Source organism: Rutilus rutilus, assembly GCF_951802725.1.
Source record: "Rutilus rutilus genome assembly, chromosome: 19".
NCBI lineage: Eukaryota > Metazoa > Chordata > Actinopteri > Cypriniformes > Leuciscidae > Rutilus > Rutilus rutilus.
In genome coordinates, this window is record NC_140232.1 from 7,104,049 (window position 1) to 7,121,050 (window position 17,002).

The window sequence follows — 17,002 nt, forward strand, 5'->3', positions numbered from 1 at the left end:
TCATTTTTATTGTGTAAAAACAATAATTTAAAGACCAAAAAAAACAAACAAATCTGTGCGTCATGCATAAATGACAAAGTCCATTTGGGCGATTCATATTTTCTGTGTAGCTGGTACAGTGTTCAGTACTGACAGGCAGTATATTAGCCTTTTTTCCTGTGTTTTAGGTTGATGTTATTAATAGAAGACAGAGAGAAAATTAGCTTTACCTCCTCTAGAAAGTATTGATGATAGGATGATTGTAAGAAAGGATAACGAAAGTTGAGGATCAAGGAGGATAGAAGCAGAGAGGGTGATGGTAGAGATGAAGTCAGGCATATTTTTGTGGAAGTTAGGCATTTGCAGAATTTATTATAAAGTTCATACAGTACACGGTTGATAGCGCATAAGTACATAGTGTGTCATTTAGGACAGTGCCAACTTAAGACCATTTTCACTACTTTTCAGATAGTAAAAATGCATTTAAATGTGTGTGAAGTTTTAAATGATTTGCCAAAAATAATTTACCCTAATAGGACAGTCAAATACGTGTAAAATATATATTTTTTTCTAGCTGTGATTTCATAATTAGTCCCATAGAGCATTTAATTTACTTCACAGGTTACACGAAATGAACGAAGAATTTTTTTCATGTTATTTTTCTTCACAGTAGGCTATAACATATTATAATTCCCCATACAGTGCTGCATGTTGTTTTATGGTCATTTTGCATTACTTTAAAATAGGTTTGTGTTTTTTTTTTTTTTGTATTGCACTGTAATTTGTTGACAGACCAATAGTAAAATCCAGTCCAATTTCTTGCAATCAATATCCAATATAAAGAAATATGTGTAACTTTGTGCTATTAAAATACGCCATATACTGTAGGAAAAGTGTAGCCTTGTGCATTTTCAATCATTGTCATCAAAACCGAAGCCATAGTTTACATCAGAAAAATACTGACAGAGTACACTGTTTGTGAACAATGACAGAGATTCTTATGGCACTGATATATGGTCATTGACATAAATATTTACTTTTGAGAGATGATTAAAATTTTGAGCATGTTACAGACTTTTTGCAGATATTCCATTGTGTGGTGTTGTTTGTACAAATTGTTTTACAAAAATGCACTCACTGGAAGAGTCACTGGGACAAATATTTGTGTGGCCATAAGGGGGCTTGGAGTCAAAAGGTTGAGAACCACTGCTCTGTGGTTTTGATTGGAAAACAGTAATCAACTCACGCACATCAGAAAAAACTAAAATACAATTAAAAGATAAATTAGCGATTTACACACATAAATTATTAAATAAGATTGAAAAGGGAATATTATTATTTTTTTAATTATTTTTACTCCTGCAGTATAACAAAATAGTGCTGTCCTCTTGTGCCATGAAAACATGACATATTTCTGCAATAAACTATGCACACATGCACTTGAAACAGCACTTTTGCAGCTTTTAGAGCACACTGACAGTATAGTGTATAATGTTCCATATTCAGAAAGTCAAAACGTTTGTCAAAAACTTGACAATTCTGCACGCCCTTTGGTCTGAAATTATGCAGAATTGTCCCTCAACACTGATGGAACAAAACAGCAACACATTTGTAGTCAACAAGTCTTAAAGTCCAGACAGAATTAACATCAGTACATAGTCTCCATGACCACCATGGGATAAAGGGTCTGTTGGCTGTTACGGGTTGTGACCAGAGATGAACGAAGATGCTGGGATAGTTGTAAGCTCCTTTTGCTTTTGTTAGTCCTCTGGCTTTTAGAGTACATTTGGCAAAAGTAAGTGACAGTGGAAAAAAATATTTGCCGGTATTTGGACGAGACCAGATTGTAAAGGATGGGATTGATCACAGAACTCACATAGAAAAGTACATTTGTCACCATGTAAAAGTAATGGTAGAAATCATAGAGTGCACTGTGGGGGGGAAACAAAACCAAGGTTACAAAATTGGCACATTATTTTAAAAGCATTTTTTTTTGTTGCAAATATATAGTTATATGCAAATGCAAAACTCACTTTGTCCACTCCGTTACATAGCAGTACATCAGTCGGCGACTGTGATATGGAAACCAACATAAAACAAAAGCAAAAACAACCCCACCTGATAACAGAGAAAAAACATATGGCTATTGAACTATTGAAACCAAGAAATTAAAGGTTTTACCCCTGATTAAAATGTGTACTCAAATGAAATGAAAATGACAATTGGGTACTAGTAAAACATATACTATAATGAATTATACAACAGTTCTGGCCCTGAAATCTAGATAGAGGCACTCTAAAGAGTGTTGATATCCACTTTATTTTCCAACGTGGAGGTAAGCAATTGTTTTCTGTGAATAGGCCTATGTGAGATTTCCAGTTCATTAGCCACTATAGGTGACTAGAAGAACAACAAAGTGCACTAAATGGTAAAGCTATTTGCGCAACAAAACCAATATGTGTACAATTATCATTCAAATATATAAGAAATACCAGTTTGCAATATAAAGCAGCATAACAAACTGTTTGTAAAGCTAAAACAACTGGGAGTAGATGACAGAAGAACTCTCGCATGTTGAAGTTACAAATGGCCGCTCTTAGTGGATACAGTGCAACAGTGTCTGCCCACTTTTTCAGCAGCCTTGGTTACAAAAGTATTTTTCCCATAAATGTTTCCCTTTGGGACTTTACAATCAAAACATTACAAACAGCAGACTCTGTTCTAAGGCAGTTTTCCAGCATTCCTCCACCACCCCATCTCCTCACTTCTTACTATTCCTATCCCAATCTGGGATGGGGGGAGTACTCTGGGTTCGGGCCAGATTCTGACAGCACACCAAATAAGCATAACCTTTAATATATTTAATTATATGTAAGTGATTAAACATTCATCAACTCACACATTATTTGTGGTAAACAGAAGCTCAAGCATGTTCGCTTGATGGCAAGAACCAATGAGGTTCATTCTCGTGTAACGCAGCACGTTTGAGCTTCTGCAAGAACCAGTGAGGTTTATTATCGTGTGTTACCCAGCACGTTTGAGCTTCAGCAAGAACCAATGAGGTTCATTCTCGTGTTACGCAGCACGTTTGAGCTTCAGCAAGAACCAATGAGGTTCATTCTCGTGTTACGCAGCACGTTTGAGCTTCTGCAAGAACCAATGAGGTTCATTCTCGTGTTACGCAGCACGTTTGAGCTTCTGCAAGAACCAATGAGGTTCATTCTCGTGTTACGCAGCACGTTTGAGCTTCTGCAAGAACCAGTGAGGTTTATTATCGTGTGTTACCCAGCACGTTTGAGCTTCAGCAAGAACCAATGAGGTTCATTCTCGTGTTACGCAGCACGTTTGAGCTTCTGCAAGAACCAATGAGGTTCATTCTCGTGTTACGCAGCACGTTTGAGCTTCTGCAAGAACCAATGAGGTTCATTCTCGTGTAACGCAGCACGTTTGAGCTTCTGCAAGAACCAGTGAGGTTTATTATCGTGTGTTACCCAGCACGTTTGAGCTTCAGCAAGAACCAATGAGGTTCATTCTCGTGTTACGCAGCACGTTTGAGCTTCAGCAAGAACCAATGAGGTTCATTCTCGTGTTACGCAGCACGTTTGAGCTTCTGCAAGAACCAATGAGGTTCATTCTCGTGTTACGCAGCACGTTTGAGCTTCTGCAAGAACCAATGAGGTTTATTATCGTGTGTTACCCAGCACGTTTGAGCTTCAGCAAGAACCAATGAGGTTCATTCTCGTGTTACGCAGCACATTTGAGCTTCTGCAAGAACCAATGAGGTTCATTCTCGTGTAACGCAGCACGTTTGAGCTTCCGCAAGAACCAATGAGGTTTATTATCGTGTGTTACCCAGCACGTTTGAGCTTCAGCAAGAACCAATGAGGTTCATTCTCGTGTTACGCAGCACGTTTGAGCTTCTGCAAGAACCAATGAGGTTCATTCTCGTGTTACGCAGCACGTTTGAGCTTCTGCAAGAACCAATGAGGTTTATTATCGTGTGTTACCCAGCACGTTTGAGCTTCAGCAAGAACCAATGAGGTTTATTATCGTGTGTTACCCAGCACGTTTGAGCTTCAGCAAGAACCAATGAGGTTCATTCTCGTGTTACGCAGCACGTTTGAGCTTCAGCAAGAACCAATGAGGTTTATTATCATGTGTTACCCAGCACGTTTGAGCTCCTGCAAGAACCAATGAGGTTAATTCTCGTGTTACGCAGCACGTTTGAGCTCCTGCAAGAACCAATGAGGTTCATTCTCGTGTTACGCAGCACGTTTGAGCTTCAGCAAGAACCAATGAGGTTCATTCTCGTGTTACCCAGCAGGGATGGAAATTAGCACCCGCCACCAGCCAAATGCGGGTGATTTTGTGTTGTGGCGGGTAAACGCGCTTCACCTACCGGCCACCGTGGCGGGTAAATAAAAATAGCATAGTGTTTCACACGCACGGCGGACACTTTTAGAGGAAGCACACCTTCAAAAAAAAATGTGGCGTTACATCGCAGGCGTTAAGAGGTCTGCCTCTGCAGAGAAAACATCCCAGAAGGAGCCAGAGGCGAAGGTCAAAAAACGTTTTTTTAAAGAACGATGGAGAAAAGCAGACAATGGGGAGTCCCGCGATTGGTTAGTTTACGACGAGACAAGTCTGACAATGTTCTGCTCGGTATGTCGTCAACACGCTTCAGAAGATGCCAAAACTAATAGTTTCATTGTTGGGACTAAAAACCTAAAACTGGAAGCCATAAAAGATCACGAATCATCCAAATGCCACATCCAGGTAAAAAAGAGAGCACAAGGAAAAGCAGCCCCGGAGAATACGGTTGCCATGAAGGCACTTACCAGCCTGAAGACGGCCCAGTTGGATAAGATGACAATACTGTTTAGAAATGCCCACGCAATCGCGAAAAAAGGAAGGCCATTTCAAGATTACGAATGGCAATGCAAGTAAGTCTCTTTTTTTTTTTTATGAAATGTTGAAAAGTAGATTTTAGGTTAAATGCTGAATAAGGTCAGAAGAATAGCGCCCATGTAACTAATCAGTAGCTAGGCTAGTTTATATGCATAAAGTAGCCAATAATGTTAGTGCTATGGTACGATATATACTTCTAACTTTACTTTTCATTGTTTATTTTTCCATTTTCATTTTATAGATTAGATGAGAAAAAGGGAATTAGCACAGGTAGCACATACGTGAATCGGAAGCAAGCCAGGGTGTTTATTAAGCACATAGCTGAAGCTGAGAGGAAGACCCTTCAGTCAAAGATAGCGGCAGCGAAATTCCTCTCCATTATGTCTGACGGGTCTACTGACACTGCCGTGATGGAACAGGAAATGCTGTATACACGCTTTTGTAACCAAGGCAAGGTGGAGGTCCACTTTGTAGGGATACAGGATGTGGAGAAAGCAGACGGTGAGAACATCGCTCAGGCAATAGATAACATGATGAGGGAGGTTTGTGGAGAAGAGTGGCAGGCCAAGTTGGTGGCATGTGCAACTGATGGTGCGTCGGTGATGACAGGGACACGTAAAGGAGTAGTAAGCAGGCTGAGAGGAAGTAACATGCACGTCCTGGGTATTCACTGTATGGCACACCGCCTGGAACTAGCTTTCAAGGATGCCATTAAGAGCTGCTCTTTGGCAAAACAGACTGAAGATGTGCTGTCAGGGCTGCATACATTCTATTGTAAAAGTGCTCTCAACAGGGCAAACCTAAAGCACAGCTTCAAGATTCTGGGCCAGAATCCCCTTGTACCAACTAGGGTTGGAGGCACCAGGTGGGTTTCTCACCTCTTCAGGGCCATTGACCATTTTTTGAGGGGTTACCAGGGACTTACCCAGCACCTAGACCAGGTAGGCTAAATAACAGTGTAGAGAACTTGAATGTTAAGTTAAAAGGTTAGGTCAGTTTACTGTCAGGAATTTGTTCAGTGTAATTTAATAAATCAAACTAACTAACTTACACTTATTAAAACACTAAAAATTATAAATTGACTAATGACTTTTCTTTATTGATTTGATGGATTTTGTATAAAGATTCAGTCACCGGATGCTGAAGGGGTGAATGCAGTGCAGAAGAGCAAAGCACGCCACTACTTCCAAACCTGCCGTGATCCAGCATTTTTCATGTTTTGCAACTTCATGCATGATTGCTTGACTCACCTCAGCAGCCTTTCTCTGACTCTTCAAACCTCAACTATCACAGTGGCTGAAGTACACAGCTGCCTGACAGCCACCCAAACAGTGCTCACAAAATACAAAACCAGGTGAGTGTCAGAGAACTGAAAAGTTGTGTTAATGTGTTTGCTGCTTAGCTGAATATCATAACTTACTAATGTAAATAGACCTGGGCCAAAGCTAAAAGCCTGTATGAAGCAGCACGAGAATGATGACAATGCCCTAAACCGTGTCATGAAGGCCAAGTCTGAGCTGCTCGACAAACTCTGCCAGAGTCTGCAAAGTCGCTTCACCGACATGACCATAGGGATTCTCCAAGCTACAAAGTTAGTGAATCTGAAAAGCTGGCCTGACGCAGATCGCTCTAAAGGTATGTGGTTTAGGTTCATACATAACATTTCATCTACAAAGTCATGAAAGCATATAACTCAATGTTGTTTCATTATGTCCGTCTCTATTCAGAATTTGGTGAATCAGAAGTGGAGGAATTAACTACACACTTCCAGAGTATCCTGACATCCTCGGGGGTTGCTGTTGAGCTCATCCCAGATCAGTGGACCATTCTGAAGACCAGACTGTATGAGACAGGAGAGAGTCTCCACATGAAGACCTGGCCAGAAATCAACAGGTTTTTGCGACAGCAGTGCCCCGACATCCTCAGCCTGGTTGACCTCATTCTCACCGTACCAGCCTCTACTGCAGACTGTGAAAGAGGCTTCAATCAAATGAAGTTAGTGAAAAGTGACTGGAGGTCCCGTCTTACATCAAGAAGCCTCTGTGACCTACTGACTGTCCAGCTATCCAGTCCCTCTATTGAGAATTATGACCCCACCCCTGCTATCCAGCTCTGGCATCAGGCTAGCATCCGGCCTAGAAGGCCAGAGTTCATGGAGGGGAAGAAGAACGCTCAGGAAAGCACCTCTGAAACTTCAGAATCTGATTCTGATGAGCAGGAGTAAATTGGACTGGGAGTGGGGAGGATGGGTGGAGGAATGTTAGTTTTTTGTTTAATCTGCCCTACTCATTTAATGAAATGTATATCAGTTCATGGTTTGTGTGTATATAAGAGAGAAAGAGAAAATGTCAGTATTTCATTGATACTTGAGATTAAATAAACTGCTTAAGTATTGTAGATATTGTAGTATTAATTTTCACATGCAGTTACACATTGTCAGTTAAAAACAAGAAAGTGGCTGGTAAAAACATTGAGTGGCTGGTAGATTTTGAAATCCACCAGCCACAGTGGCCGGTGGACAAAAAAGTTAATTTCCATCCCTGTTACCCAGCACGTTTGAGCTTCTGCAAGAACCAGTGAGGTTTATTATTGTGTGTTACCCAGCACGTTTGAGCTTCTGCAAGAACCAATGAGGTTTATTCTCGTGTTACGCAGCACGTTTGAGCTTCAGCAAGAACCAATGAGGTTTATTCTCGTGTTACGCAGCACGTTTGAGCTTCAGCAAGAACCAATGAGGTTCATTCTCGTGTTACGCAGCACGTTTGAGCTTCAGCAAGAACCAATGAGGTTTATTATCGTGTGTTACCCAGCACGTTTGAGCTTCTGCAAGAACCAATGAGGTTCATTCTCGTGTTACGCAGCACGTTTGAGCTTCCGCAAGAACCAATGAGGTTCATTCTCGTGTTACGCAGCACGTTTGAGCTTCAGCAAGAACCAATGAGGTTCATTCTCATGTTACGCAGCACGTTTGAGCTTCCGCAAGAACCAATGAGGTTTATTATCGTGTGTTACGCAGCACGTTTGAGCTTCCACAAGAACCAATGAGGTTTATTCTCATGTTTTACGCAGCACGTCTGAGCTTCTGCAAGAAACAACGAGGTTTATTCTCATGTTACGCATCACGTTTGAGCTTCCGCAAGAACCAATGAGGTTCACTCTTGTGTGTTACGCAGCACATTTGAATTTCCGCAAGAAATTTGTTCTTGCGCGTCAAGCAGGTTCGGTTGAGCTTATTTTTACGTTCGCTGGTCATTTATATGTGAATTATATGTTAATAAATGCCTAAATTCAATCTGTTCATCATAAAAAGCGATCAAGTCTCTTCAGAAAAGTTGGACTAAACCGCTCAATTCATATCGATTATTTTAACGCTCTCTTTATGTAGCCTCAAAGTGTCAGTTGCGTAGGGGGTCTATGGTGTTCATTTGTGTTCCAAAGATGAACGAAAGCACACTTCAAAACAAGCATAAAAGGTATTGAGAGCATCAGAAAAGAGATGGATTGGGCATTCAGTGTCTCGACTACTGTAGTCTGTGATGGCCTTGATGCCCACCCACATTCTCTGGGGTAGAAAAATGACTCTGTATCTTTACAGCAAATGCAGCTTTGGCTTTTTTTAATGCCTGCAGTCAATTTACCGCTCTGAGCATGATTGCATCACCAGACCTGAACGCCGAGTCCCGGGCTCTACGAAGAGATCTGACCTCAGGAGGTCATTACTTAGTAATATAGCTGGTGACAGATGATGCATATTCATCCAAATACATGTCCCAGAGTTCATTGTTGCTTCCTTGAAAATCTGCCAGTCAGTATAAGCAAAGCCATCCTTGAATACAGACGCAGCATCATGTGGCCACACCGTAATTGTCTTTTGTTTTGGTTTCATTGTCTTCAGCACAGGGCTTTAGGAAGGGACAAGCACAATGAAAATATGATCACAGAGTCTGAGGTGGGAGGTGGGAGGTGGGAGGTGGGGGGCGGTTGGGGGGCGGCTCTGTATAGCTCTGCATCTGTTTGTGTACACCTGGTGTGTTATCTCCTCGGGTCACGACGGTGACATGCTGGTAAAACCCAGGTGTGGTATCCATCAAACTGAAGTTATAAAAGTCTCCCGCAATCATGAAAAATGCCTCAGGGTGTTTATGTTGGAGAGAGCACATGTTATCATGCAGCTTGCTGAACACCTCTCTAGCTTTAGCGTTCAGAGGAATGTAGACAGCTACAATATACACTGCAGTGTACCTCTGTGTTAAATAGTGTAGTTGGCATTTGATAAATGTTCAACTGCTTCAGAGCAGTGGCTGCTAATGATAGATCAATTTATACACCAACCTTTGTTGATAAATACGCAGAGTCCTCCTCCCTGAGTTTTCTCCCGATAGATAATTCTGATCGGCTCTGAAAAGTAGCATGCCCTTAATCTGAAAGGCTGAGTCCGGTATGTTGCTGTTCAGCCACGTTTCATTTAGTAAAAGTACACAGCAGTTCCTCATCTTCTGGTGTACACTCATACGCATCCGCAATAAGTCAGTTTTAATGTCTAGTGCATGAACGTTGGCTAGAGAGAGTGATGGAATCGCTGGTCTGTTGCGGTTAGCTTTTAGCTTGGCTAGAAGGCCAGCTCAGTTGCCCCTCTTTTGCTTCCGTGTGCATCGCTTCCTTTTGCCTCTCAGCCGCTGTGTGTTGCTCCACCATTCCGCTGACCTCAGTAGCCTCATCCTGCCTAGTTTCGATTTGAGATTCACTGGTAATATAACTTCTGGCCTGTAATTGATTTCACCAAGTTCAGATCACCTATAACATACAAATTGAACTGTACATACACTTGCTTTCACACTCACTGTACAAACATCCAAACAAAAACCGGGAGCTTGAGTACTTCAGGTTCCACTCCTGTACACCGTCATATTGCATACCGTCATGTTTTGGATTTTTGACTTTTTGTGTTATTATCTCCTTTGTCGTGTGCTGAAATATTTTTTACAGAACACAGAACCCAGAACGGATTTAAACATAAAATGGACTTACTTGTCCACCTGCTCTGCTTGGAGCAGAAGCATCGTAACTATTCAGGACTTTTTTTTCAGACCTGATGTGCCTCACCACCTTCCCGACCTCTCCCTGCATGTGTCTGTGTGTTTTTGGACTAGCTTAAATGAGCGGTGTAAGGCATGCCTTAAAGGAGAACTCCGGTCAATTTTAACATTGAGCTCATTTTTTTGTACATTTGGAGTGCTGTCAATACAGAGAACAACGACAAAAATCGGTGTTGCCTACACCGAGTTATTCTATTTTTAAAATTTGCACCCTGTTGACTTCAATGGGGCAAGTACTAAACCTGCTTTTAGCCTCTTAACATCCTTGATGTGTCATTACAAGTGCACAGAAAATGTGAGTGATTCCTTCTGAGTGAACACGAGTGAATCTGACTGCAGTAGATGTGAAAGATATGTATAAAAATGATGTTATTTAAGCCAGCGCAAATACCTGTGTTTACATCCTGTTTTCGGTTGAAGTCCAAAGTAGTCGATTGCCGAGTTCACGCGCATAGGTTTAGTTACCTATGATCACGCGCGTGAACTCGGTAATCGATTACTTTGGACTTCAACCGAAAACAGGATGTAAACACAGGTATTTGCGCTGGCTTAAATAACATCATTTTTATACATATCTTTCACATCTACTGCAGTCAGATTCACTTGTGTTCACTCAGAACGAATCACTCACATTTTCTGTGCACTTGTAATGACACATCAAGGATGTTAAGAGGCTAAAAGCAGGTTTAGTACTTGCCCCATTGAAGTCAACAGGGTGCAAATTTTAAAAATAGAATAACTCGGTGTAGGCAACACCAATTTTTGTTGTTGTTCTCTGTACTGACAGCACTCCAAATGTACAAAAAAATGAGCTCAATGTTAAAATTGACCGGAGTTCTCCTTTAAGAGTGGGGGCTGTTGAATTGTGTACCTGCGTTCACCATCAGCCCTGCTGAGGAGGACATCACCAGCCCCACTCCCACACCTTGCATGGAGCCTCTGCCAGAGACAATCGTAGACATGGAGCCTGAGCCTGCCACGATTCCTGTGCCCCAGTTGATGCCAAAGCATATCATTACCTCGGAGCCTGAGCCTAACGAAGAATCTGATCAGGTTTGTGAACCGGCAACAACATCTGTGCCAGTGGGTGTGCTCGTGGAGTACGAGGGGATGGAAGGAAGCCCTACCCACACTCCCGCTGCTGAGAGTCAGCTACATCCAAGTCTCCTGTGTCAATGATGGTCCCACCCAGCTTCCCTCTCCTGCCTCCTCTACCTACAGTAAGCCAGACAGTCCTTCAGCCCTGCTTCCGTTGACTCCCTTCAGTCCCTTGGCAGCTCCTCTGTTGGCCCCGCCCTGCAACTTGGATCCATCTCGGGTCTTCCGGTCTCCGTCTCCGCCTCAGCCCACCAGCACCCTAGCTCCACCTTGGCCACTTGTCACTGCGGCTCCACCTTGGCCACCAGGACCTACGGTGTTGCCCGGTCTCTGTGTCTCCTCTGCTCCACCTTGGTCTCCAAATCTCCTGGCTTCACCACGGGTGTTCGGATCGCTGACTTCACCTTTATTCGGTTCCACCTTGGGCCTTCGTCTTGGCTGTACTCTGAGTCATCATTTGGATCCTCCCTCCATCTCCTACCTGGCTCCTCCCTCCATCATCTCCACCATGCTGTTCCTCTATGCGAGCTCCTCCCATCTTCTGTCTGTTTCTGACTCTGTGCCCTCCTCCAGAGCCCCCACCCTCCCTCCGCTGGTCTATGTTATTAGTTATGGATCGAGGAAGCACCTTCTTGGGGAGCAGGCAGCAGGAGATACCAGGACCACCAGACACCAAACCTTGAGCTACTACCAAATATCAGACACTTTCAGTTGTAGAGTAGTTAAATAAACCTATAATTACTAAACATTTTGGTAAAATCATGCATTTCTTTTACTTACGTAGGACTTTGATGCTATGGCGTAGGGAACGCTCACGGTTTGTCTCTGTTGTGACATCTGAAGGCGTTGAACAGTGTAAGTCATGATGGGTCATTCTCTGGAGCTTATGTCCAATCAGGGCATTCATCACAGCGATCACCAGCATTGGCACAACAAAAGAGAGAAGGGCATTGACCTGTAAGGAAAAACACTTATACTGAAATAGGAACTATTCAAAACGTGGGGACCGAAACATTAAAGTTAAGGCGTAATGATTATTTCCTAAGAGCCAAGGGAGAGAAATCCATTCCCTGGCCCTAATAGTTTCTACACACCTGAACCAAAGTAAAAAAAAAAATATCTCTATGGTTTGGTCAATTAGTGCAGAGTCTCATTTTGCTCTATTTTGTCTGCTTTGCTCTTTACTGTGTCATTCTGATTGATTGATTGATTGATTTGCGGATGAGGTTTATTTAAGGTTTCCTCTTATTCTTCCTCCCTCCCTATACAAATACAGGGTGATTTACTTCAGAGCATTTTTACCAGCTAGTATTCTGAAATGAGTTTGTCAACATGAAAAATATATATGTTCAGTATACACGTGTTGTTATATCTAAGGAGACATTTTAATAGAGCTGCTTTTTTTTCTTCTTTTTTTTTTGCTCAGCAGATTCAATTCAAGCTGTTTAAGGTAAATCACAAGTGACAGTTTTGAGGGCTCATGGTACTGTCTTTTGCATGCCATGTAGCAGCCTTCTTTGTATCACTAACTCTCTCAGACATGTTAACTACTTTATACTCGGGGCTTTACTGGATCATCTGTCATTGTAGACTTGGTCAGATTTTAAAGCAAACCTGACATATAGACAAATGGCAGAGAGCTAAATTGAAATGTATTATGTTTACTGTAAATAAATAATAACATATCTGCCTCCAAGTAAAAAGCTAAACTGTAATAATAAAAAACGTATTATTTATGTTGCCATTATTTGTTATGACAGCAGCACTCAAGCTGACATAACTCAACAAAACCTCATGTTCTCCAGCATGATTCGAGAGAGATCTAGAGCCTCTTGTGCTTCAGTAGAATCAAGAACATTTGACCATCTGTACAAAAGAGTTCACATGATCAGTGTCACACATTTGTTTAATTGCAAATAATGCAAAATCCTAAATATTTATTCTTTGTTGTAGATTGCAACATTTTTACATTCTGAAACCTATTAACTGTTCTGTTTATTTCCAGGTTTAAATGAAAAATAAATTCCATATTTTATCATTGTACTGATTGATCATATTCATTTTATGGCATTTACATGGCACTCCAGCTACCAAGATGTTCATAAAAAACAACAATCTGATATTGCCAGTAGCTACAATACAGTACAGTAAGCTCCTTTAAAATAGACACCCATGAAAGTAATTGTACATCAGACTGCTAATAATCTATCTACTGTGTTAGTGCCATCTAAAGTAGCACCGACACAAATGTAATGAACTAATAAGGGCCATTCAGGGTGAAATAGCTTCATGCCCACCTGTAGAACAGTTTTGGCGGTGTTGCTGGAGGCTACGGTGGTGCAGATGCTCTCTTCGCCTACGTAAATTTGCCCCATTGTCAAAAGCATCGGTGAAGCGAGAATGAGCGACGCACACCAGAGCGCGCAGATGAGTCTCCTTGTGCGCCCGCGGGACATCTGACTCTTGGCTTTGAACGGGTGGCAGAGCGCCATGTAGCGCTCCACGCTCAGACTCACGATGTTGAACGCCGTCGCGTACGTGCAGCCGTCCCGCAGAAAGTAATAGCCCCTGCAGACCACCTCACCGAAAGCCCACGGATGGTGAACCCAGATGAAGTTGTACAGCTCCACCGGCATACACAGCACCAGAATGAGCAGGTCCGACACCGCGAGACTGGCGAGGTGATAATGGACTGTCCCTTGGAGATGTTTGATGGATCTCCTCTGGAGGGATATGTAGATGGTCATGGCGTTGCCGATTAAACCGACTGTAAACAGCACAGCGTAAATTAACGACACGAGCACTTTGGAATAAATATCCGTGTTCACATCCAAATCATCCACCGGCGGGGAATATGTGCTGTTCAGCGGTATCACCTGGGTCCGGTTGTCCAGAACACGATTAGTCCAAAGTATTGTCATCAGATTCGTTTCATTTGGTGTCATTTCTCAAACCTCCAACTGCTTGGCTTAAACACTGAATAATTGCGTCCGTTATGAATGTGAAGCTGTGATGAGCATCTGTGCATCACTGCTTTATATGGAATAGGGGCGCGCGGGACTCACTCGCGTGCTGACGTAACACACATTTAAAAAAAAAAAAAGTTACTAATGTCAGTGCATATAACAAAATATTTAACCAAGTGGAATTTTAGTTCAATTCACAATAAGTGATTTTTTACAAAATACTTTGAAACAAGGGACAACAAGAACAAAAAAGGTTAACATGATAAACCAATAGATAAACTGTTCAAAATGAGGAGGAAAAATATTGTGACCATGCAGGGATAAAAAATGTAGGCATACAAAATATAAAATAATTAATACAATAATAATAATAATAATTGTATAATTCAATACAATAATATTTAAATAGTAATAATTATTTTATTGTTATTATTTAAATAATCTGTTAAATTATAAAAATTAAACAAATCAGTAAAGAAATATTTCAATGTAGTAACAATAAAAAATGAGTATTTAATTATTAAAATAATTACATTTTACAGAACAGTATAACAATACTAATATTTATGGATGTTGCATTCAATGTTAAACCATAAAGCTCTATAGACCTTTTATAAGAAGACCTTAAAGCTTCTTTTTCTTTGATGACAGATATAAAAATCTCATTACCTGTGCCGATAAACATCAGTGCACAACTTTCCCTTTATAGTGTGCCTTGCTGATAGGTCATCGTGTTAAACCAACTGTATCTTTCTGAGCTATAATTATGGAAATGTTCTAAAAAATTAAATTGTAGACAAGATTTTATATAATGTGGTGTACAGAATTAGCCATATAAGCAAAACTATTGCTCATAAAAGTGTGACAACTAGCTCCTGCAGAAATGCTGACAATACAGGCATAAAACATGTTCACTGATTTCGTTAAGCAGTTACCCACTGATCTATGCATGTCTAGCTGCCTCCTCTTGATCTATGCATAGTGTCATGTGATTCTTTTGCATAGGGATATTGTTACTGCCAATAGGACTGCACCTCTGGCACTAAACCCGTCTGAAACTGTACGCTTGACTAGACAAACCATGTGCTGATGGTGTAAAAGAGTTTCTTTGAGATTTGAATCAACGCCGCATTTTCACGTTCAAAACTGGGCTTAAATTATTTAACACCAGTGGTGTTGCTTTACTTCAGGGCTTGCCAAAGACAATTTCAGTTTCTCCTTGTCTACATTTAAACAACCACCCTATTCTGCTCTTTTTTCAGTTGCATTTCTACATTTATACTAGGCTGACAAATAGGTATTGTTTTTTATGCACTGAGCTAGTATGATGACTACAGGCTGCAGACTAAAGCATGCACATCACACATAATAGTATTTTCAACTCAAATTTGACTAATTTAGAGGAATATTCCAGGTTCAATACAAGTTTAGCTCAGCACTTGTGACATTATGTTGACTACCGTGCATTATACTGGTAGTACTATTGGTAGTTAAAAGAGTTAAAAGATATGGAACATCTCATAAAAGAAGATATTTTGAGAAATGTCTGTAATGAAAGTCATTGGTCACCAAAACTGTTTGGTTCTTCAAAATCTTTTTTGTTTCGCAGAAGAAAGTCATGTTCAGAACGAGAGTGAATAAATCATAAAGTCAAGTCACCTATATTTCTATAGCGCTTTAAACTACAGTTTGGCTCCAAATGCAGCTTTACAGGAATAAACAGGAAAATAATGATTTAATGATGCAAACAGAGTTCAAAATTGCTGTAAAGCGGCTCTAAAAAGACAATAATGTCATTGTTCAGCTGAGGTCAGTTCAGTGTTGATTCAGTTCTGTTCAATAACTGTGTAAAGGTCTTTCATGGGTTCTCCCTCACCACTGATCCGCTCGTGCTCAGTTCACACTATAAAGGACTTTCTCACCATTTCTCCATTGTCTGGCCTCGTATTTGATTCCTGGACCGATCCTCTGCGGAAATACTTAGATGTGGACTTACCTGTTTTGGATTGTTTGTTTTTATGAGAACTTTACTTACCTGTTCTGCTGCATCTATGCTTTCCTGTTTTAGTTTTCCTCAGACTTATGTTCTTATTAATCCTCATTTCTGGTTGGACTGCAGTGTTTTTTCTTCGTTTAACTCATTCGAGTTAGCGATATTTGTTACAGATCATTGTTTGAATGACCTGATGAAATACTTTAAGTGTCTGAATCTTTATTTCATGAATACCTGAGTCCATATCTCTCACTTTGTGTCATCTATGTCTGTCATCAATATGAAAAGAGTGCAATTCAGCTTTAAATCAGCTCTGTAGAAAAGTGATGTCATCAATTTAATTAATATTGATAAATCTAAATAAAATTAGAAATAAATACATTTAACAGTACATTACTATAGTGAATATATGATAATGTAACTTAATATAAACACATTTTTGACTTAGAATATTACTTTTTCAGTGTATCAGTTGGGTGTTATAAAAGACAGATATCTTACACATCTTAGGATGAGGGTTCCCTGACACAAGGTGATCATATTTGGGAGTCTGTGGATTAAAAAACCCTGCATTAGAGCAAAGACTGTTTAAATCAAAAATTATTATTTTATGACTCATTGAGCTCTGCATTGTTTTTCAGTTCATATCAGTGTTGCTGCATGAATTCAGCTTGGAAGCATGTGAGGACAGATTGTTAGTCTTCAATGTGCTCAGCTGCCTTCAGCACAACCCTATTCAGCCTTGTGTAAAATGAATCTGGATTTCACACAGAAGAAACTTATTCACAGCAAAGATTCTTCTTTTGCTTAAAAACGTTATCTGTCTAGTAATTGCATGGCAGATTGCATAAAGGAAGTGGCTTTGTTGAGTGGAAAACCATCTTCAAAAAATCATAACCAATGTTTTGGTGACATTGAATGGGGGGAAAACCCCCTACTGAGACATTTCTCAAAATATATGT

The 17,002-nt window shown here is 40.7% G+C and overlaps 1 protein-coding gene across 1 annotated transcript; it reads right to left on the reverse strand.

The window, feature by feature from the left end:
• Window positions 1–1,627: 1,627 nt before the first annotated feature.
• On the reverse strand, window positions 1,628–14,026 carry LOC311278713 (neurotensin receptor type 1-like; the record flags this gene model as incomplete). The annotated part of the gene is made up of 4 exons (XM_084389722.1): window positions 1,628–1,910; window positions 2,013–2,097; window positions 11,862–12,036; window positions 13,379–14,026. The coding sequence occupies 4 exons, from the start codon at window positions 14,024–14,026 to the stop codon at window positions 1,628–1,630; spliced, it is 1,191 nt and encodes a 396-aa protein (XP_084245848.1).
• Window positions 14,027–17,002: the final 2,976 nt, after the last annotated feature.